This window comes from Marmota flaviventris, chromosome 4, assembly GCF_047511675.1.
Source record: "Marmota flaviventris isolate mMarFla1 chromosome 4, mMarFla1.hap1, whole genome shotgun sequence".
Taxonomy (NCBI): domain Eukaryota; kingdom Metazoa; phylum Chordata; class Mammalia; order Rodentia; family Sciuridae; genus Marmota; species Marmota flaviventris.
This window is the reverse complement of record NC_092501.1, coordinates 10,204,622-10,227,813: the sequence shown is the minus strand read 5'-3', so window position 1 is coordinate 10,227,813 and position 23,192 is coordinate 10,204,622. Positions and strand designations below refer to the sequence as shown.

The 23,192-nt window shown below is 37.7% G+C and overlaps 1 protein-coding gene across 2 annotated transcripts in view; it reads left to right on the top strand.

Annotated features, from left to right (window-relative positions):
* Wdr11 (WD repeat domain 11) overlaps positions 1-22,520 on the top strand; it is a 53,302-nt gene extending 30,782 nt beyond the window's left edge. The window contains exons 14-29 of one of the 2 annotated variants that reach the window (XM_027930276.2): positions 2,292-2,400; positions 4,282-4,406; positions 5,115-5,262; positions 8,892-8,998; positions 9,395-9,509; positions 9,885-10,056; positions 12,859-12,967; positions 13,866-13,928; positions 15,241-15,306; positions 16,206-16,383; positions 17,100-17,195; positions 17,686-17,851; positions 18,681-18,778; positions 19,207-19,352; positions 20,228-20,307; positions 21,556-22,520. In XM_027930276.2, the coding sequence (XP_027786077.2) occupies positions 2,292-2,400; positions 4,282-4,406; positions 5,115-5,262; positions 8,892-8,998; positions 9,395-9,509; positions 9,885-10,056; positions 12,859-12,967; positions 13,866-13,928; positions 15,241-15,306; positions 16,206-16,383; positions 17,100-17,195; positions 17,686-17,851; positions 18,681-18,778; positions 19,207-19,352; positions 20,228-20,307; positions 21,556-21,713 (1,936 nt within the window). In that variant the 3' untranslated portion in view covers positions 21,714-22,520. Of the gene's footprint in view, positions 1-2,291; positions 2,401-4,281; positions 4,407-5,114; positions 5,263-8,891; positions 8,999-9,394; positions 9,510-9,884; positions 10,057-12,858; positions 12,968-13,865; positions 13,929-15,240; positions 15,307-16,205; positions 16,384-17,099; positions 17,196-17,685; positions 17,852-18,680; positions 18,779-19,206; positions 19,353-20,227; positions 21,279-21,555 lie in introns of those variants that run through there. The other variant, XM_071610845.1, reaches the window with a different exon arrangement.
* The last annotated feature ends 672 nt before the right edge of the window (positions 22,521-23,192 follow it).

Below are 23,192 nucleotides of genomic sequence, written 5' to 3'. Positions count from 1 at the left end.
TTTGATATAAGCATTTAATGCTATGTAAGAAATATTTTTTTCTATAACCTATAATTTTTTGAATTGTTGTGTAATATTTTAACATTTCCATGGAGTATTCATAGGTGTATTTTTAAACTTTGAACTATTTGGGTGTTTTTCCTAGATACATCTTTTTGTTGTTTTCTAGTTTCCACTGTGGCCATAGAACATGTTTCATTTTATCTCAGTTTTTTAAATTTAATGTGATTTGTTTAATGACCCAAAATGTTAGTTAGTATATGTTCCATATGCAAACTTGGAAAGGTATATTCTGCTGTTGATTAGAGTATTCCATGTCTTGTCTAGTTGGTTGATACTGTTATTCAAGTCTCCTATATTCTTACTAATTTCTACCTGCTTATTCTATGAAGGACTGAGATTGTTGACATTTCTAACTTTAGTATTGTATTTATTTTTCTTGTGAAGAATTCCTTGCGTTGGCTATTTTGAAGCTATTATTAGGTACATACATGTTTATATCCTTTGACTTGTTGATTTCTTTATTATTATGAATATCTCATCCTCAGTACTATTATTTATTTGGAAATAAGTCTGATTTGAGTGCTGTTAGTATCACCACTCCAGCTTTCTCTTGGTTAGTGTTTTGTAGTTTTCCATCTTTACACTTGTAATCTACCCTTGTCTTTATATTTGAAGTTTGTTTCTTAATAGATAGCATGTAATTGGGGCTTGTTTTTCTATTTGGCCTGACGGTCTCAGCCTTCTCATTTTAGTATTTAAATAATTTATACATAGTGTAATTATCAATATGGCTTGTGTTTAAATCTACCATATTGCTAGTTATTTTATATTTTCTATTTTTTCATTTTAAATGAATTAGTAAAGGTTTTTTAGTTTATTTAGTTTAATCTTTAATACATAAAACATCATTTGGTCTAATGTGCATAAACAAAAGTCCTTTAAAGGTACCCAATAATTTTTAAGAGTGCAAAGGAGCTCCAAGACTAAAATTGTTGAGAGTTGCTTGTACTGATAGGATTCCAATTTCTTCTGTTTTCACTCTCATTCTAAACATTTGGCTAAATTCATACGCCTAAAACACTGATCACAGTTCCCCTGCTTCAAAACATTCAGGTTTTGAAGTTCCCTGCTTCAGAACACATAGATTAACTGTGTCAAGAATAGGGGAGCATCCTTTTTTAACCTAGCTGGCATTTAAGGTCTCTAATAGTGTGAACCAAAATTCACATTTCAATCTTCTTTTTTTTGATTTTTCCCATATACTCTGCATTTAAGGTGCATGTTTCCCAGTACACACTGCCTTTCCTGTTGTCATTTGTCACATCTGTAACTCTATCTAGAAGGCCATTTCCCTGTTGTCAGAATTAATTTCCTCTTTTGCAGTGGATCTTCTTAGCGGGTATCTCATTGTTTAACATTAGTATTTTATAGACATGCTGTTATGTTAGACATAATAAGCAGTGTACTGTATTTACATAGTCCATTGAGGTGTCTAATGTTCTTATCTCTTTAGTCCTTCTAGCATTTTGTGAGGTGAATTTTACTCTATATTTAAAATTGTGTTAATAATTGGTATTATGGTTGGTATTATTAACACAATTTTAAAGATAGAGTAAAATTCAAAAAGGTTATGTGGCTTGCCTGAAGCCCTATAATTATCAAGTTGCAGACATGATACCGAGTGGAAGATTCTGAGTCCTTTGATGTGCTGGGTACGGGGATCTTCCTACTTTGTCCCATTTCCTTGATGTTAGCCATCATTTATGTATAATGGTTCAGTTTCTTGCAGTGGTTACTGAGATATCAGTTCACCTTTGTGGAATTGCTTTCACCGATTTCCTTCTGTACTTCCAGGCTTGAAAGACTGAACGAAGTGGCTTTATTTGTTGCATACTTAACTGTGGTGGGATGATAGAAACTTAATATACTTTTAATTGTTATCGCAACCTGTGTACTAATTCATTGACGTAGGTGGTAGTATTCCCATGGCAGATGTGAGAATTAGAGCTTTAGAAGAGTTATTGAGAACCCAGCCACGCCTTCTTCTGAGGTAATCTACCTCCCTAATGTGAGGAGGGTGTATGTAACTCCCAAAGGTCGTTTCAGAGCTTCACCTCCTTATAGCTATTAATCATGGGGGCTGACTTGGTTTAAGTTGATATGCTTCAAATGTGTCATCTGAGCTTTCTGATTTATTTAACTTTTAATTTGTACTAATTCATGAAGAAATTCTTGCAAAAGGAGCTTATTTAGTAATTTTGTTCATTTTTATATTTGGTTCATTTTAGGCAGTATTTGGCAGTTGTATTCAAAGATAAACCACTGGAATTATGGGATGTTAGGACTTGTACCCTTCTTAGGGAAATGTCCAAAAATTTTCCTGCAATAACTGCTTTGGTAAGTTATAGTTTAAACACTAGTTAATTTAGGTATCTAAATATGTGGTATATTTTGTTTTCTTTAGCTTAAATTGCCATCATTACTGCCAAGTGTTTTTCTTGTTAAAAATTTTTGAGGGAAGATTATCTCATTAATTAGAGATAACTGTTTATTTTCTAGGATGGGTTAATTTAATATTAGATTAGTGCAATTCCAGTTGGATATTTTGAGGAACCTGATAAGCAGAAGAAATGGCTATTATCCTTGAAAAACGAGGAGTAAATGTGGGAGCATGGGGCCCACACTCTCTGATATTAAAACGTATGATAAAACTTATGGAAGTAAAATCAGTGTTGTACTGACACAAGAACAGGAAATGGACCAACCTAACAAAGAGCCCAGAAACAGACCTGTGTGACTACTCAATTGCTGAATGTGCAGTGAAACAGCACCAAAGCAGAGGATGGGCAGACTGTAGGAAACTGTTGGGGAAAGTGGCTTACCTGAGGAAGAAAACTAAAGCTATGTACAAGAGGGGTCTCCACAAGATTAAAGACCTGTGTGTAAAAAAGGAAGGCTATAAAATTAATAAAACTAAGTACAAAAGAATATTTTTGTGAACAGGGGCAAGAGAGTACATTAGAAGTCCAGACTAAAAAAAAAGAACTAATGAATTTGACTTCATCCCAATTAATGCTGTTTGATTAAGGGTACCGTTGTCAAATAAGAAATGTTCCTGTGTCTAAAGTTAACTAGGAACTCCTACAAATCAACAATGAAGAAACAGGAATCCCATTGGAAAAATGGACAGAGTGTGACCATTTAATATATGACAGAGAAACCCAAAAGGCCAACAAGCATGTAAAAATGTTCAAGCTCCTTCGACATGGCACTGCACGCCTGTAAACCCAGTGACTTGAGAATCTGAGACAGGAAAATTGCAAGTTTGAGGCCGTCCTCAGCAACTTATCGACCTATTTTAAAATATAAAGGACTGGGGGTGTGCTCAGTGGTATGGACCCTGTGGGCTCATTCCTCAGTGCTGTTGAAAAGAAAAGAAAAATCAAAGAAAAGAAAAATAAAACTCATTGTTTTTCAGAGATGCACAAAGGGAAATAACCACGATATACCTTTTAGACTAACAAAAATTGGAAAAGCAGATAGCGTGAACTGTGGGTGAGATGCAACGGTAGGAATCCTTGAGCACTGAGCATCCGGGTCAGAAATGAACTTTTATAAGTATTTTGACTGCAGTGTCATTTGTCATGATGGGAATTTGGAGGCAATCTGGTGTCCTTTGCTGAGAGAACAGGCAGATTAAATGTTGGTGAATGCCTGTGGAGTGTTATCTACTATGCAGAACCAATAGGGAGATGACATAAAATATGTTAAGAATAATGAAAAGAGGAAGAAATAATGCTGTATAGCAGTACTACTTATGTAAACTAGAAATGCAATTATGTAAAATAACTACTCTTTAGGAACTTTTACAAATGAGAAGATATTGGATTAAAAGCATTGGAATTGGCGGGTATATAAAAGAATCAACAAGAGGAACAGTGCCAGGCCTGATAATGGGCCCTGATTCCAGGAGCATGATTCTTACCCTGAGCAGGTGAAGGGTAGGCTTGGGAGTTGAGGAGTAGGAGATGCCACAATTGAATTCATTTTTTTCATTTTGTAAAAGAGAAAGCATCAAAATGGTCGTTAAGTTTTCTACCTTATGCTCTGATTAAAATACATTCATTTGGCCTTCCTATAAAAAGGTATAATCTGAAGAACAATTCACATGCAGCAATAGTAAGTGGTACTGGCCAGTGGGGAGTGTGCCATATTCTGGAAGGATGCTTTGGCAGAGGAGACCTGGCACTTCTGGGTTTGTCTGTGTTTGCTTCACAGGAGTGGTCACCATCTCACAACCTGAAGAGCCTGAAGAAGAAACAGCTTGCTACCCGAGAGGCCATGGCCCGCCAGACTGTTGTCTCAGACACAGAGCTGAGTATCGTGGAGTCCTCAGTGATCAGGTACATTTTGCCATTTCCTTCCAATATCATTTATACTGTCAGTATTGTGACTGTGAAGTTGACAAGTGTCATCTAAAGGCATCTGCTGTAGTAGGTTAGACTTTGTTTTTTTAACATACTTGGTTTCATATTTCAGTATATAACCAAAATCTGAAAAGTTAATTTTATTTTTGTATTACTTAGTGCATTCAGTAACATGCAGTACTATTCACCCATCTATCTTTTAGTGAATATGTTCATTTTGTGCCCTTCTGCTCCTTTCACTTCAGTTTCCAAAATTCAGATGAATGTAGTGTAAACATAGAGATAGCTCATGTTATTCTGTACACCACAGAAAATGCTTTGGAAATCCTAAATTTTTATATCATCCCTATCCACACCATTTTAAAAACAAAAAGCTTCAGAGACTGTGAGAGGTCAGTGGAACACCACTCTTCTGTTGATTGAGTTGAGTAGCAAAAAAAAAAAAAAAAGTTTCTGTTACATTTATAATACTATTTTCCCCCATACTGGATAAACTTTCTCCCATGATATAACTATTTAGAAGTGATTTTATATTTTTACTTTATTAGCTGAGCAAGATTTATTTTAGACTTTTTAAATGGTTTTGGACCTCTTGTTAATGCATCTGGATTGTGGGCAAGTTAGTTAATGATGAGTGTCACTATAAGGGAAAAAAAAAAAATCTTATTTTTCTCTATCACAAAGCTTGTTGCAGGAGGCAGAAAGTAAATCTGAACTCAGCCAGAACATCTCTGCTCGGGAGCATTTTGTATTTACCGATAATGATGGCCAAGTTTATCATCTCACTGTTGAAGGAAACTCTGTGAAAGATAGTGCTCGGATTCCACCAGATGTGAGTCTAACCCTTGATTAAATCTCCATCACAGTTCTTATCAAAGATTTTGTGATCCATAGTCAGTGAAGGCATAGTTAAATTGGAAGGCTTCCTCAAAAAAACTTCATATAAATAAATTTTACTGTTCAAGAAGACATTATAACTGATTAAAATTGCACTATACTGCTAGAGAAAAACATTGTAACTGTTTGATGAAATATTTGCCATGTACTACTCATTATTATCCCCATAATAATTGGTGTGTAATTATCTCCATTTTATCTGTAATGAAACTGAAAGAGAATAAGTAACTTTTCTCAAGGTTACCTGGCTTATTTATATGGCAGAACCGTGTTTGAAACTCAGGTCTAACTTAATCATCTGTTTATTTCCATTTCAGGAATTTCTCTGACAGATTTGACTTATAGAGTCTAGCATTATTTATGGAGAATAGTAATCAGAATTCTAAGTGTAATAGTATTAGTATTTACATCTATATCTATACATATACATCCCCCCCACACCTTTTTTTGGCCTTATGGAATCCTCTAACTAAGATTTATTGTTAACATTCATCTAACAGGTTGTTTTTAACAGATGAATTTTAAAAATGCTTTTGTTAACTAATAACTACTAGAATGGTTAAATGGAGGAATGAGAAGATTTTTTAAATCTCCATTTACTTAAAGTTTTTTAAAAAAGTAAAAAATTCATTTACTTAAAGTTGCCTTCTAAAATTGGGATGTTCTGGTGAAAGGCCAATCCCCTCATCATCAGGCTCACAGTCTTCTGAAATTACAGTCAAGATGTTGGCCAGGGCTGCAGTTATTTCAAATACAGGGGGGCCAACAAATCCACTTCCAGGATGGCTCATTTAATGGCTATTACAAATTGCTGGCTGTTGGTGAGAGGCCTTCATTCTTCCTCCTGGGACCCTCTCTGTCAGGCTCCTTGAGTCTCTTCATGGTATGTCAGCTGGCTTCTGCTGGAGTGATCCAGCAGAAAGCAAGAGGGAAGTCACACTATCATTTCCATTGTAGTATGCAATTTATTCTCAAATCAACCCTTTTCCTGTAGAAGCGACTACCAAGGGCCATGTGTACCAAAAGGCAGAATCAGTGGGGACCTCCTAGGAGATGGCTCCAATCTTCCATATTAACAATTGTAGAAGAATTGATTATTTTTTCTAAAACAAACAAACAAAATAACCTTTATGACTTCTAAATTGAAGCTAACATTCAAGAGTGCTTTTCAAAATGTAATTTGATCTTTATTATTGTATAGAACAAATCACACCTGAAACCTAGTGGTACCTAATATTGCCAAACATATTCAGGATTTTGGAAGGATAAAATAATACAAAAGTGGAAGCTTGTTTGGTAATTATAATAGTAAAGAACTTTAAATGAAAAACTATTGTTAGAATTGAGCCATAGAGTTTCAGCATAATGGAGTCATCCTTTGGAAAGTCCCAGTTTACTCTCTTAGCACTCTATATGGCTCCTCCTCTGGAACCCCAAAGAAAGCACCATCTGAGCTCTTCCAGTGCCATGCAATAACAGCCCAGTCTCTCTGTTTTCTAATTATTGCACATTGAGAGTAAAATGTAGAAACTCTTGAGTAATTTTTGAAATGCCGTTCCCCAGCCCATGCCCTAGAGAAATTTTAAGTATTTCGATATTAGACATGTGAGTATTCCATTTTATAAGTGCTTTTTTCAGAATTGTCATTGCACCTCAGAGTTTTTAGAATCCCATCTCTTCGTAGAGGCCTGAGTAAGGATATAGCAAGTCTTTGTTCTGCCAGCAAGATAAAACTCCCTGAAGGAATGACCAGCTTCATGAGAATGCAGCCTTCAATGAAATTAGTAAATATTTTAGAGCACATTGCTTTTAGGGAAAGGAAATTGACATCTATATAGTATGTGAGAAATTTATCAATAACAAATTTTTATTTGTTATTTTTACATTCTGAAATTGTTTTCCAGTGACTGATATAGAATGTAGGCTGAGATTTGGTTTGTTTTAATCCAATATTTATTTTAATATGCTCTCAAATGTAAAGTATTTGACATTCATTTTGAGTTGAAACTCTTCCTCTGGATTTTGACCCTAGAACTGTGGAGTATATAAAATGGCAAAAGGAAGGAGAAAGCTTGACATATTTTAAATAATGTGTATGTGGAGAATTCTGTAATTGTGCTTATTAAGAAAGCTGGAACAGACAGTGAATGTCTCTGTCTTATACCAGTTTTACCTGTGATCACTGAATGTCCCATTTCACACATAGGCAGCATAGCAGTATCAAGTAGTGTGCTCTCCTTAGGTTTGGGATTATTTAGCACCACAATGCAGGTATTCAGCCCTTCTTCTCCAAGCTCCTCTGTACCTCCATGTGGTTGTGTCCCATCTGCACTCAGATAGAAAGGTCTGGACAGTCCCTGCAGTTGTATTAGTACATCACCATGAACTCAAAGCTGGTGACAATGATTTCTTGTGTGTGTGTGTGTGTGTGTGTGTGTGTGTGTGTGTGTGTGTGTTGCTGGGGATGGAACCCAGGGCTTTGATTTTGCAAAGGAAGCACTGTACCAACAGAGCTATATCCCCAGCCCGAGTGACAATGATTTCTAGGATAATTTGAACTGTAATGTTCTACTTTTTTAAAGTTAAAGGCAAATTCTTAAATGGTATGTTAGTTTGGTCAAGAAAATAGAAATAAGGTTTGAGAGCATTGTATTTATATACAAAATTTCATTTAATTAATATAAATAAATTTCTTATTGAGTTCATTATAATATTAATTTTAAGCCATCTTCTCCTTTATTTCTTGACTGCCACAAGGATTTATGCAATATTTGGTGTAGGTGGCAGTGTCAGTTAATAGTCAATTTGTCAAACATCATTTCCTATTCCTAACCATTGGACATCATGTGAATTCTTATATTTTACTATAAATGCAAAACCAAGACTTAATTTAATAAATAGAGAAGCAGTTAAATAGTAATAGTATTTAATAGCTAACATATATCAAGTCTTTATAGTGTGGCAGACATGGTTTAAGGCCTTTACCTTTATAAATTTATTAACACTGAGGAACATCTTCTAAAGTTTCATGAGCTTACTCTACTCTGTTAGTGATAAATCCCAGACACAGAAAGGTTAAATAAATGTGCCCCAAGTCCATGCCAGTTTCAGTGGGTAAAGCTGAGAGTCTAGTCCAGGCTGGCTGAGTCCAGCACTCAGGCTGCCAAGCTGTCTGCAGTACCACCTCTGCACATCTGTGGGAACTGAGTCCTCTTCTTCCCAGTTGAATTTATTACAGTTGTGTTTCATTCTTATAATTAAATTGCTATTTGTAACTTCTTTGCAGAAATTCGAGATAATATCAGTAAAGTTCTGGTTCTTCTTTTTCAATAGAAAAATCAATGCATAGTTAGTATGAAATTAATGATGTTTTCCTTGGGATGAATTTATTTGTCCTTTTGCAGTGAGAAATAAGTTAAAATCAGTTCTCTGGAAAGATTTTCCTTTACTTTCTTCATATAGCTTGCTTTCTTCCAAGGTATTTCTCCCTCAAAAGGCATCCCTTCTCTATTGATTTACCCAGAAAACTTATTTATGTGTGTTTTCATTGCTGTTGTTTTCTAGGGAAGTATGGGTAGTATTACCTGCATTGCTTGGAAAGGAGATACATTAGTGCTTGGAGACATGGATGGAAATTTAAATTTTTGGGATTTGAAAGGCAGAGTATCCAGGTATGAGCCAAGAATGAAATCTTTGTTTAAAAAAAAGAAAGAAAAGAAATGGTAATAAGTAACCTCTTGGTATAGTCTCATTGAAGTCCTGTGACTTACAAACAGGACCAATAAACATGGCCAAGTGAAGCTTCAAGCCTTGGGTCCCTTATCACCTGAACTTGGGAAGAAGGGCTTTGAGCCAAGCTCTGGATCATTCACAGTAAACACTTACCTGCAAATGGTCTAGGCAAAAGCAGCTGTTGATGGGCAGGCTTTCCTGTCAAATGCAGACCCCATCCCAGAACGTAAAGTTGTTCTCCTGTTATCAGAAACAGAGCTAGAAAGAGACATTGGACAGTTCCTGGAGACTAGATTTTCTCTTAATTGTATTGGTTTTTTTTGGCTTGTCTTTAGGGGAATACCAACACATCGGAGTTGGGTGAGGAAGATTCGTTTTGCTCCTGGCAAAGGAAACCAAAAATTAATAGCAATGTACAATGATGGTGCTGAAGTGTGGGATACTAAAGAGGTAGGCAACCCCATGAGGGTAAAACATAAATGAGGCTACCAGTCACAGGGGCTGGTTTTGTTTTTCCTCTTCTCCTGATTTAGAGAGGAAAAACTGTGTAATAGGTGTGTCAAGCATCTCCTAACTGATTAGTTTCTTCTTTTAATATTTTACTTGTGCAGTATTTGTTTTAAAGGTGACAGCTTCACAGGTCTTCCATTGCATTTGAAACCTTTAAAAGATAGGCTGCATGTGGAAGATAGGCCAGGAGAGGCTGCTGAGTTCTGCCCTTGCTTGGGGCCTAGCCACACTGCACTGTCTTCCTTGATAGTTTAATCCAGAATAATAAAGGTTTTCTTTTCTGTCTGATAGTGATGACAACTTTCACCCTTGCAGGTTCAGATGGTGAGCAGTTTAAGAAGTGGAAGAAATGTGACCTTTCGGATATTGGACGTAGACTGGTGCACATCAGATAAAGTGATCTTGGCGTCTGATGATGGCTGCATCCGAGTCCTAGAGATGTCTATGAAGTCTACATGTTTTAGAATGGATGAACAGGAGTTAACTGGTATGGAATTCTCATGAAAGGATGCTCTGAAACCAGTAGTTTTGCCACAAGCTATTTTCATCTAGAGAAAGAGCTGCTGTTTTTTCATTTCAGTCTCATTTTTCAGAAGTCTTGAGTATGAGAAAATAAATGAACTTTAATCTTGAGAGTTTATGACTGCTGAGATGTGTGCTCATGGTAACTGCAGGTGCCAGTCATTCCCAACTTGGGTTTCCTAAGTGTCCCTTTCTGACCCATTTCTGTGTGGTTTGTTAACAAGATCAAGTATCTCTACATTCATCATGACTTACTCAGAATTTAAAAGAACTCATCAGAGGAGATGAATCTAGATGAATCTAGTGATAAGACTGCTGGCTTCTTAATTGAGAGATTAAAAGTCAGCTTTTGGGCTGGGGATGTGGCTCAAGCGGTAGCGCGCTTGCCTGGCATGCGTGCGGCCCGGGTTCAATCCTCAGCACCACATACAAACAAAGATGTGTCCGCCGAGAACTAAAAAATAAATATTAAAAAAAAAAAAAGTCAGCTTTTGTCTTAGGAAGTGCAGTGTTCATCTTTGGAAGATACTTGTGGAAGGAAATAGTTCCTGTGATCCTACCTGGAGCAGAGCAGGAACTTTCTGCATTGGGTATTCTCTTAGCATACCTTTGGTACATACTCCAGACTCTATTTTTGTAGAAAAGTGCTTGAGAAACTCATTTAGTCTTTAGTAAGTCAACTCTGAGAAATGTCTGTGCCTTTGCAGAGTCTATATTTGGTACTTTTGGATTAGTAAGGTTTTAAAAACCTGCCCTTTCTCATTATGTTCAAACTGGAGGCACTGCCAAGATACTGCTGATATTGGTTGGGCTGCCTTTAACTTACCTAATTACTAATGAGGTATTTGTATCTCTTAGCACTTGGTGTTCATAATTCAGTGAGTATTTTGCATTTATTGCAAAATAAATTGTTATATTAATTCAGAGGACAAATTTCAGTGGAGATACTTGAGCTCTATTTGGATTTTATAAAATTTTCCACTAAAAAAAATAACTATGGATCCAAACATGGCTAAAAGTTATCTAATGACTAAATCAGTTTTAATTTAGGTGAGATAAACTGTAGTCATTTCTTTCATAATGCTAGCCATTTTTTAAATGCTCAGTAGCCATACATGACTATTGGCTGTTGAATTGGGTAGCACAGTCTGAAGTCTATTGGCAACATAATTGATAAATTTGGGTAATGTAAAGTAATTATGTGTACTCAACATGGAGGGGTCGGTCATGAGGCTGAGTTGTAAAAAGCCAGTGGCCATTCCCAGTTTTCCAAGGAATCTCTGTACTGCTTTCCATATTGACTACACCAATTTGCAGTCCCACCAGCAGTGTATGAATGTACCTTTTACCCCACATCCTCGCCAACACTTATTGTTGTTTGTCTTCATAATAGCTGCCATTCTGACAGGAGTGAGATGAAATCTTAGAATAGTTTTGATTTGCGTCTCTCTAATTGCTAGAGATGATGAACATTTTTTCATATATTTGTTGATGGATTGTTTATCCTCTTCTGAGAAGTGTCTGTTCAGGTCCTTGGCCCTTTTATTGATTGGGTTATTTGTTTTTTTGGTGTTTAGTTTTTTGAGTTCTTTATATACCCTAGAGATTAGTGCTCTATCTGATGTGTGAGGAGTAAAAAATTTGCTCCCAAGATGTAGGCTCCTTATTCACCTCACAGACTGTTTCTTTTGCTGAGAAGAAACTTTTTAGTTTGAATCCATCCCATTTATTGATTCTTGATTTTAATTCTTGCTCTATAGGAGTCCTATTAAGGAAGTTGGGGCATAATCCAACATGATGAAGATTGGGCCTACTTTTTCTTTTATTAGACACAGTGTCTCTGGTTTAATTCCTAGGTCCTTGATCCACTTTGAGTTTTGCACATGTTAAAGATAGGGGTTTAATATCATTTTGTTGCATATGGATTTCCAGTTTTCCCAGCACCATTTGTTGAAGACAACTTGGAAAACTGGGAATGGAACCACCATTTGACCCAGCTATCCCTCTCCTCAGTCTATACCCAAAGGACTTAAAAACAGCATACTACAGGACACAGCCACATCAATGTTTATAACAGCACAATTCACAATAACTAAACTGTGGAACCAATCTAGATGCCCTTCAGTAGATGAATGGATAAAAAAAATATGGCATACATACACAATGGAATATTACTCAATAATAAAAGAGAATAAAATCATGGCATTTGCAGATAAATAGGTGGAGTTGGAGAAGATGATGCTAAGTGAAGTTAGCCAATCCCAAAAGAACAAATGCTGAATGTTTTCTCTGATATAAGGAGACTGATTCATAGTTGGGTAGGGAGGGGGACCATGGGAGGAATAGACAGCCTAACTCTAGATAGGGCAGAAGGGTAGGAGGGTAATGGAGAGGGCAGGGGGTTAGCAGTCATAGTGGAATGTGGTGGACAGCATTATCCAAAGTACATGTATGAAGACAAGAATCGGTGTGAATATACTATATATACAACCAGAGATATGAAAAATTGTGCTCTATATGTGTAATATGAATTATAATGTATTCTGTTGTCAGTTATTAAAAAAAGAAATTAAAAAAAGAAAAAACAAAAAACAAAAAAAGCCAGTGGCCAAGTAAATATAATTATTTTAATATTTTAAAATCACGACCATTGTTGGTATCTGTTTGGTCATTATACTAAGTCTATGATTCAAGCAGTACCAAAGTTTAATACCTTATTTTACTTAAAAAGAATTTTTCTTTCTTTCTTTCTTTTTTTTTGGTCTAGAGCCTGTGTGGTGCCCGTATCTCCTTATTCCAAGGGCCTCCCTTGCCCTGAAAGCCTTCTTACTACACCAGCCTTGGAATGGATGGTATTCTTTGGACATTTCTCATGTGTAAGTTTTTTCATTTTTATTTTTCTTTCATAATATACTTGGAGGTTGAAGGACACCCATGAAAATCAGCCATGGTATACACTCCAGAGCTCAGAAGAAATGGAGTCTTAAAGTTAATCAAAAAGAAGGCAGAGACACTAATCATCTCCAGTCTGCCTTTTGTGTCTGTCTCTGTGGGGCCTTGTGAAAGTGTGGGTCAGTGTGAAGCTGGGAATACATAGGTTGCTCTCAGGTGGCTGGATGGTCACCCTGCGGTCTGAATGTGGGCTTGCCATAATGATGAAAAAGTGAGTGCGGAGAGGACCAATGGAGGATGGGGGATTTGAGGCCAATTCTTTTAAAAGTAGCATCAGTGGGCCTGCTTCAGAGGTCTGTTTAGTCTAACATCTATCTACCTAATAGTTAAAAAAAAAAAAAAGTCACAGGAACTATTATTAATTAAATCTACAAATGTGACTGAACTTCTGCCATATGAAGCAGATAGATTGGCATTGGGTGAGGGTTTTTTTAAAAATATAATGGAATGTGTGTTCTCAAGAACTATCTACTTAGGGAAACAAATGGCCACTCTGTAAGGCAGAAAGAGCAAATTTCTTTATTTATTATAGTTCTTCATTAAAATGAATTTTTTTTTAACCTGAAAGTTTTTAGAGCCAGCTGATAAATTTTCCAAGAGACTCTCTTTATGCATTTCTATAACTCAGTAAGATAAAAACAGATATTAAAGATGATTTATGGGTCCTGTGTACATTGTTGCTATGTTAATTTATAGCTGGGTTTTTAACTAGGCTCTACAAAGAGGTTTTTTTCCTATATTAAAACAACTTTCTGTCTGGTAAAGAAAAAAGTGGTTGTAAATGGAGAGAAAATGAACTTACTCAAAATCTTTTCTATATAGTGATTATCCAGAAAATGAAGAAATAAAGACTCTCCTTCAAGAACAGTTGAATTCATTGTCTAAGTAAGTGCTGTGAGTTTTATTAGAAGACAAAGAATATGAGTAAGAAAAACAAATTAGTTGAGGCTTTTTAAAATTTAAATAATTTGTGTTTTTAAAAATGGCCCAAGAAGAGACCATTCTTGTTTTGTAAGAGAAGGACCTGTTTAATAATTACAGGGACAGAGCATTTGTTTTCACCAAGTTCTCAACTACCAGACTGCTTGGGCCTCAGCTCAGGGCAGGTCTAGGATCTGTGTTTAACATCCTTATGTTTTGCCACCCTCTACCACAAACCCCTGTGAAGCCCTGTGCTAGGAGATGCACACAGGTGACTCTTAAGACTACTTCCCTCATTTAAACTGAGTCCCGTATCTGGTACTATGTGTGCATAGGTCTGGCTGAGAAATTAATATGTTCCCAGAGCCAAGGGTATGTACTGGGAATAATAGAGCAAAGGAAATAAAAAACCGTGGGTCCACATGGAGTTCTTGGTAAAGTGTAAAATATTTTTGCAAACTACATTGCCACAGTAATTATAATATTTAACAAATTAAGGATCCTAGAATGTTCTGTTGATGGAAAATTCAAAATAATTATTTTATTGTTTTCTGTATCCAAAAATTAAATAAGTGGGAAACTGTAAAGAATACTTTCCCTCTGACTTATGAATATTCCAAATTTATCTATTTTAGAAACATAAATTCATAGAAATGCTAGCTGTTTTTTTCTTAAATATTTTACTTTTAGAATAGTTTCAAAATAAATTCTGAATGCTGTCTTCTCTAAAGTATGTACTCTTCCTCATGATTAGCAAAATAATCAATGAAAATCTGATTCCAGTTGCTGGCAACTGTTCATAGTTTCTGAAACTCCCATGGAATTGTTGCATGCCTTCAGGGCTGAGCTGGAGCACCATCTCCTGCTGGGGGATAGATGCTGGTGCTCCAGGCCTAGGTCCTCTCAGCCCCCTCACCTTTTGAAATCTCCGTATTGAGGCAAAGTGACTTTGCTTTCATACGTTCTAAATACATCCATTGGGTGGAATTTTTACATCTCAAGAACATATTGCCTGTAATCCTAGTGGCTTGGGAGGCAGAGGCAGGAGGATCACGAGTTCAAAGCCAGCCTCAGCAAAAGGTGCTAAGCAACTCAGTGAGACCCTGTCTCTAAATAAAATATAATATAGGGCTGGGGATGTAGCTCAGTGGCCGAGTGTCCCTGAGTTCAATCCCTGGTACCTGCCCCCTAATCCCAAAAAAGTGTATTGATTTATCTGGTTTCATTTTTTTTTATTCAAAATTTTTGCTTTACCTCTCTGGATTCCTACCTACAGTGACATAAAGAAACTCTTGCTTGATCCAGAATTCACTCTCCTGCAGAGGTGCCTCCTTGTTTCAAGGTAACACTCTGAAGTATTCTGTGTAAGAGACAGAGAATTTCAAGTTAATTCATTTAACTTTATCTTAGCTTATGTAAAAGCTACAGCCAAATTCTCATATTTTAGAAAAATATGTGAGTTCTGCCTCTGGATTTGACTGTTAATTTTAAAAACAGTAGTAGTACAAGTATGGGGAAAATCGAATTACATTTAAACATGAGATCTAGGCCCTTCTAAATTGAAATGACTTTTTCCTATACACAGCTTTAAAATATGTGTTTTAAAATATCAGATACAGGCTGGATGAGATGGCTCAGCCTACAGTCCCAGCCATTTGGGAGGCTGAAGCAGGAGGAATGCAAGTTTTAAGACCAGCCTCAGCAACTTAGTAAGATCTCAAAAAATAAAAAGCACTGGGAATGTAGCTCAGTGGTAAAGCACTCCTAGGTTCAGTCCCCAGTACCAAAATTATAATAAAATATCAGGTACAAACAGAATGTGTTTAAATATACCAACAAATTGTGTTCAGAAGCACTAACTTGTACTTTATCACTATAGAGTTGTCACTTACAAAAGAAAAAAGAAAAAAAAAGACCTTTCCCTCCATGCTCCACAGAGTATATAGCCAGCTGTCCCAGAGAAACAACTTCCCACTGTAGTCCACATTGTCTGCTAATGGCAAACCAGATGGACAGTTGGTCTGCACATAGAACAGAGAGATGTTGGGGTCCACAGGTGCCCTGTGCAGTCAGGCCCCTGTATTTTGTTGGAAACCCAGTAGCAGAGCTGGAGAACTTGATACGTCATCCCTGTCCCCTTCCTAGGCTCTACTGCAGTGTCCTGATGGATTTGGAAATGATAGCGTTCGCAGGCCTAGGCTTGCTGTGTGAGCCATAATTAACCTTGGTTTCACTCCTCAGGCTTTATGGTGACGAATCAGAGCTGCACTTTTGGACAGTGGCAGCCCACTACCTGCACAGCCTGTCCCAGGCTAAGTCAGGGAGTACAGTGGTGACCAAGGAAGCCATTCCTCGGGACAAATTGAGCAACCCACTGGATATATGCTATGATATCCTTTGTGAAAATGCCTATTTTCAGGTATTATACTTTTTAAAAAAGTATTTAACCTATTTATTTAACTATTTAAAGCTTTTATCTTGATTATTTGTTTCTTTCTAAATATCTCGGACAACTTTAAAACTAAGTTAAATCTCTCTCCTACAGAGAGATGGCCTTAATTTTTCAGCTCTGACAAACTCATATGTGTCTCTGGAAAAAAAAAAAAAAAGACAAAAAAACTAAGTTAAAGTTCATATTATAGAAATAAGTCCTTTGGCAAAATCAGGACTTGCAAAGCTTACAAACACTGAGTTTTTAATAAACATTAAAATTTTACTATCAATGTTAATTTTTTTATTTGTCTGAAATATTTCAACTTAGAAGATTCATTTCCCTACAAGTAACAAGTCGTTTATTCATAGTTTAACTTTACGATTCAAAATGTATAAAGATAGCTTCATAATTTTGTTGCCTTCTATCAGAATACTTCAGTACATGCAGGGTTTTTTCATCCAGTTCTATCCAAGTGCCAGTGGCTGTAAGCAGCAGACATGCATACAAAGGATAGTACATTTCGACATTTTTGCTTTCCAAATTCTTACTAAATTGATGAATTTTGGTAAAGTTAATTATCTAGCAATCTCACCAGTTAAACTGACTTTTCTTAAAATAATCTTTTCAAGTATAGTAAAATTGAAATAACTCTAAAGTTTTTTATAATCCATCTCAACTTTTTTGTTTTTCTCGTACTTTAGAAATTTCAACTAGAAAGGGTTAATCTACAGGAAGTAAAGCGGTCAACTTATGATCACACCAGGAAATGTACAGACCAGCTACTGCTCCTGGGTCAAGTATGTCAGTTTTTATAACTCTTTACATGCTTCATGAATTTTCTAATTGATTAGTATTTCAGACTGTCGTGTGTGTGTGTGTGTGTGTGTGTGTGTGTGTGTGTGTGTCCCTTTCCCAATAAATTTTGGCTTTCTTTAAAAATAAAACAAGTAGCATTGTGAGAAAGCACAAATGTGGTTAGGCAGCTTGTGCTTTTGGCTTCCTTGATTGAGGGTGAAGCCCAGCTCCGATGCATTGTTTGTCATTTCTGCATCGACCAGCAAGGAGCTGAAAGCACCTGATATCCCACTGTTTTTATATTTACTTTAGAGAAGCAGTGTGGCTCTTCTATTTAAGTTTCGCTTATGTAAACAAAACATTCAGGAGCATTTTTTGAAAATAATGTATTCCTTAAGCTATAGACTTTAGTGTTCCACATTATGAATTTTAAAAGGCTATACTGGAGGAAGATATTCTTAATTATAATTAGAAAACTGTTTCTCTTATTAGACAGATAGAGCGGTACAGTTGCTTTTGGAAACAAGTGCAGATAACCAGCATTATTATTGTGACTCACTGAAAGCCTGTTTGGTCACCACTGTCACCTCATCAGGTCCCTCTCAGAGCACCATTAAGCTGGTGGCAACCAACATGATTGCCAATGGCAAGTTGGCAGGTAAGGTACACTTTGTGGTGGCATCTGTCAGTGCTCAGGAAGGTCAGACCCATGCTCAGCTAAGTGCTTTGTTACTGAGGACATGTCTTTCCTGTGTATGCTGAAGGAAAGAAGTTATTGCTAGCTATTTGTCAGGTGGCTGTAACTTATTCATCTAAGCCAGAACTTGTTTTCAGAGTGAAAGGGGCACTATTAATAATTGTAAAAATAAGAGAGATAAGCCAGACAGTCCCAGACACACTAAATCTAGTGTGTGTGATCAAGCTTGTTAGTGAGATGGGCTTTACCTATTTTTTCTCTGGGCAGTATTTGTGTTTATTACTCTGGTTACTTGAGTGGTAATCTTGTAGAACTCTATTAAAATTTAAGTCAAGAATGTCTCCATTAGTTCCAGGTGGAGTACCCCTTTTCCAAAATGCTTGAGACCAGAAATATTTCAGATTTTCTATTTTTTTTTTTTTTCAAATTTGCAATTTTTGTGTAGAAATAATGAGATGTCTTAGGAATGGGATTCAAGTCTAAATAGAAAATTCATTTATGTTTCCTATATAGCTTATACACATAGCCTGAAGGCCATCTTATATAATTTTTTTGATAATTTTAATGCATTAAACAAAGTTTCATGGTATGGAATTTTCCATGTGTGACATTATGTCAGTGCGCAAAAAGGTTCCTATTTTGGAGCATTTTGGATTTCAGATTTTCAGATTTGTATCCTCAGCCTGTGTAAGATGCTCAAGACTAGATGGAAGCAGATGGCAGCTGATTTTACTCTTTAATGATGTGTCCAGAAGGTTGCTATTGAGAGGGCTGCTCTTCTGTCTTCTAGAGGGCGTTCAGTTGCTCTGCCTGATAGACAAAGCTGCGGACGCCTGCCGCTACCTGCAGACGTATGGCGAGTGGAATAGGGCAGCGTGGCTTGCAAAGGTAGGTGATTCCAGAGGAGCATTTGAAGTAGAAAGCTCTGTCTTCACTTCTCACTCATGATTTGGAAGCGTTTTATGCCTGCAAACTTGCTTTATAAATATTTTTCTTAAAATTCTTATTCTCCCTCTGTTTTTTGTAAGTTGCATCTCTTCTTATTAATAGAGCTTGTATTGGTAACAAATAAGTGAAAGAAACTGACTCTTCTCTCTGCTAGAGTCTGACCCAGCCTGCAGTCCAGGGGTACTGTCAGGACCCTTGGTCCCACAGGTGCAGGTCACTGTCACTGGCTGCCATTTGTGGTAAGCAGCCACCTGGGGCATTGTTTTGGTAAAGCAAAGGCTAGTGTTTACTTCATAGGAACAGATCTCGCTTTGATGTAATTATTTTAATGCAGGATGTTTCTGTTTCTAATGTGGGCATCTTTCCAGGTCCGTTTGAATTCTGAAGAATGTGCTGATGTTCTGAAGCGGTGGGTGGACCACCTTTGTTCCCCACAAGTCAATCAGAAGTCAAAGGCCCTCCTGGTCCTGCTCTCTCTGGGCTGCTTTTCCAGTGTGGCAGAGACACTTCACAGGTACATCTCAAGTGCCCCTGGCTCTCTGGACTGCCCTGATTGATCAGTCACACTTCCTTGAGGCTTGGTGGATGGATATAGTAGTGAAAGAAGTATCCAATTTAGGTTTATTTTTTTTTTAAACCTGAAGGGGAATTGAACCATCTGTATTCATAATTCATTTGGTCTAGAAACTATGATATTTTACTACCAATATATTAGCCAACACTAACAGGCACTTATTTAAAATGAATATATCCTTCTCCCAGGTGGGCGCAGTGGCACAAGCCTGTAATCCCAGCCATTCGGTAGGATGAGGCAAGAGGATCACAAGTTCAGGGTCAGCCTGTTAACTTACAAGACCTTGTGTCAAATAAAATAAAAAGACCTGGGAATATAGCTCAGTGGTAGAGTGCTTGTTTAGTATGTTAAAAAAAAAAAAAAATTGAATATAAAGAAATCTTGAGAGAATCAGGAAGGATTCCTCTTTAAGCAGAACAGTTGAAGGGAAGCCCGTAGAGTGGTAAAAAGGGGTTACAGCAAGGTGTCCCTTCTGACCTTTTCAAGGAAGGGAACCCATTGCTTCTGACGGAATATTTGCTTATTGAAAACTAAAAGAGGCGAATATGACAAAAGATTATTTGTTCAGTCCATACAGTGAGGACATAGTCTTTTGTCATGCCTTGGTAGATTACTGTGATTTAAAGTGTTTGACAAAGTTCATAAGCATTTGAAGCAAAGCTTGGGTTGAGGACTTGTGTATTCTCTCTTCTTCCCTTTTTGAACTGGGCCTGGGTGCTGGGAACGTGTGTACAAACCTTCATATAGAAACATACCCCTAGGTGGTTCTGCCTCTAGGCCGCAAAGGCTCACGCCTGTTCTGTTGTATTGGACAGCATGCGGTACTTCGACAGAGCCGCGTTGTTCGTGGAAGCGTGTCTCGAGTATGGTGCGTTGGAAATCAATGAGGACACAGATATCCTTTATGAGGGTGTTGATGCTGAGGGGGAAGAAGTGACATGAGTGGGGCTTGGAATTTCTCTAGTCAAACTGCCTGGGCAGAAATGATATTATATTGAAAAAGATCCATGTTTTGACTCACCAAAGCCAGGTGGGAGAGATGGGAGGAGGAAGAATTGGAGCGAGGGTCACTGTACCACTGGCTTTGGCCCTGGCTCGATGGAGGGGACACTGAGAGGACTGCACAGGAGGAGCCCAATTCCATAATGTTTGTTTGTATTTCAAAGGAAGCTGAAGAAATAATTTAAGAAAGGCATAAGGACCTGGTACTATAAAATAGTATTCTTAAATAAATTTTGTGTATTTATCTGGAAAGTATATACTGAAAAATAAAAAAAAGAAAGATTCCCACTGCACCCATGATGACAGTCTGATATGGAACAAAACAGAACACTTCAGAGAAATGTGTCTCAAAGGCAGGCCATGTGGGCCACCCACAATCAAGAACATAATATTTCTTCTAGATGCCTCTTGAGTCACATATTTTTCTTTGAACAGAATAGGCTTAAGGATACAGCTTCCAATCCCTTGTGTTTGCATAGCCCTACTTTTCTCATTGCACTTTTACTTGAATTTTTACATTTGGCCTTATTTCCATATGTCAGGTATTTAGTTCTGTGCACATATATATTTTTTTAAACTAAAACTAAACCAAATTTTTTGAAAACTAAAAACTAAAGCAAAAGCTTACTCAAGGACATGTAGCTTGTTACTGGTGAAATTGACTTTGGTTCAAAGTACTGCTTTGAGACATCAAAACTCAGCATACCAGTGCTGTCTAAAAGTCCAGCACCATGATGTAGAGGCTGGGGAAGTGAATATCTGCCCCACGCCCCATGCCCCGCCCCCCCAAGCTGCTGGCCTCTCAGACTTTAACACAGAGCAGGGGTGTCTGGGAGGTTCTCTTCTCTCATCTTTCTTTTTCTAGTTTTCACTTGGGTGTAGGTGGTGGGAGACTCTGGAAAGATGTTGCTTGATCCTCAGGAAGGAGAAGCGTCCACTCAGCTGGCAAAGAGTGCAGTGATGTTACAGATTGAGACATCACCTCTCCCTGCACAGAGCTGCCTGCACTCGTGCTGTGCTGCCCACCCACCGTGGGTGTCAGGTCCCCCTAGGGTAGGGCTGGCCCTTCTCCTGCCCCTGGGATCCTGTGTGGAGCATCAGTCCCACTCTTTCTGCTCTTCTTTCCTTAACTGTGGCTTACAGAAACTCACTACTGCTATATATGCAGATTATGCTCGAAGCTTGAAGAACCTTGGATTTAAACAGGGTGCACTTCTTTTTGCTTCAAAAGCTGGAGCAGCTGGCAAAGATTTATTGAGTGAGCTTGAATCCCCCAAGGAGGAACTAATCGAGGAGTGACAGGTTATGTGCCAGGGAAGCTGAGGGTGGAAGTAGGCTGGGAGGAGAGCTGACCAGGCTATGGCCACGGTCATGGCTGAAGCCCAGGCCAGTGAGGAAGGCAGGCCCCTGTGAGCTCTCCCACCGTGTAAGGTCGTGTATGCGCAGAAGTCTGTGGGCTGTCATGTTAAGAACAAGTTCTCTATCCTATACTGAGCTTCAAAAAATGCGAACACTTCAGAGTTTGAAGGTGTGTATCATTTTCTACTTCTGGATAGAGAGCTTTAAGATTCCTGGAAATACTTTTAATTTTTTTTTTAAACTTAAAATTCAAAAGACTGAATCACTTTTCTCATTTACTGAAGTACAAAGATGTTTGAAAAATTAGTAAAGAAGTTTGTGAGACTGAGTCTCGAATATGTGCTGTGCCTGTGTTTATACACAATCATTCCAGATGAAAACATGGCAGAGGTATTTAAAGATAGCTTACCAAAGCATTTTTTTTTTTTTTCTTACCTTGAAAATACAGTTGATTCTTTGGTTTAGGCAGTTGCTGACATTTGTAATTTTAGGCTCATATTCTCCTGGGGAGGTTTTAAACTTTATGTTTAGTTTCAGTATGTGGGGTCTTTGATATTTTGAATTTCAACCTCTTCTATGATACATTACAGTAACCTTATTTTTTACATCTCTCTTTGTACTTTAATTTTCTGTGTATGTGTTCTTCTAATGGCTGAAATATATAAGTTGTAACAATTATAAATTATTGCTGAGAATTTAAATGTCTGTAACTTACAATAATGATAAATAAAAAGGACATTCCACTCAGGGCTTGTGTTTTTCGAGTTTTGTTTTGTTTTTATTTTGAGACGGAGTCTCACTAAGTTGCCCAGGCAGGCTGGTCTTTCAATGATTCTCCTGCCTCAACCTCTCCAGTAGCTGGGATTATGGATGTGTGCCAGGCCCTTATGTTCTCTGAATGGTGTGTGAAGCCTGGTGCTGTGCTGGCTGCTCAGGAGTTGTCCAGCTGCCCAGCCTCCAGGGTCAGCATTGAGAGGACTGATACCCATACCTGGGCACGTCTGCCTCTGAGTTCCTGGTGGGGACCCACTGTCATTTCCATCTTTCCCCTCCTGGACCTTCCAGGTGGCACATGGACTCACCCACCAGGATGTATGATTTTTAGATAGGGTCATAGCTTCTCTCTACCCTTGGGAATCAACCACTCTGACCCCCAGTGGTAGGAGACAGCTGCGTGGAGAGGAAGGCCTGCCAGGAGGGAGTCCTTGCTCCCAGACTAAGTGCTTCAGCTGAAGCACTCAGGACTCACTCCTTGGTCCTGTACCTGGCTTCCTCCACTGTTCTTTCTTTGCTTAGGCAGGTTACATTAGAATTTCTAAAGGTTGTGGGCAAGCACAGCTCTCTTCATATTGTGTATTATTTAAGGTGATTGTTCGGATATATTTTTATTATTCAACCATTGTCTCAGCTCATGCTGCT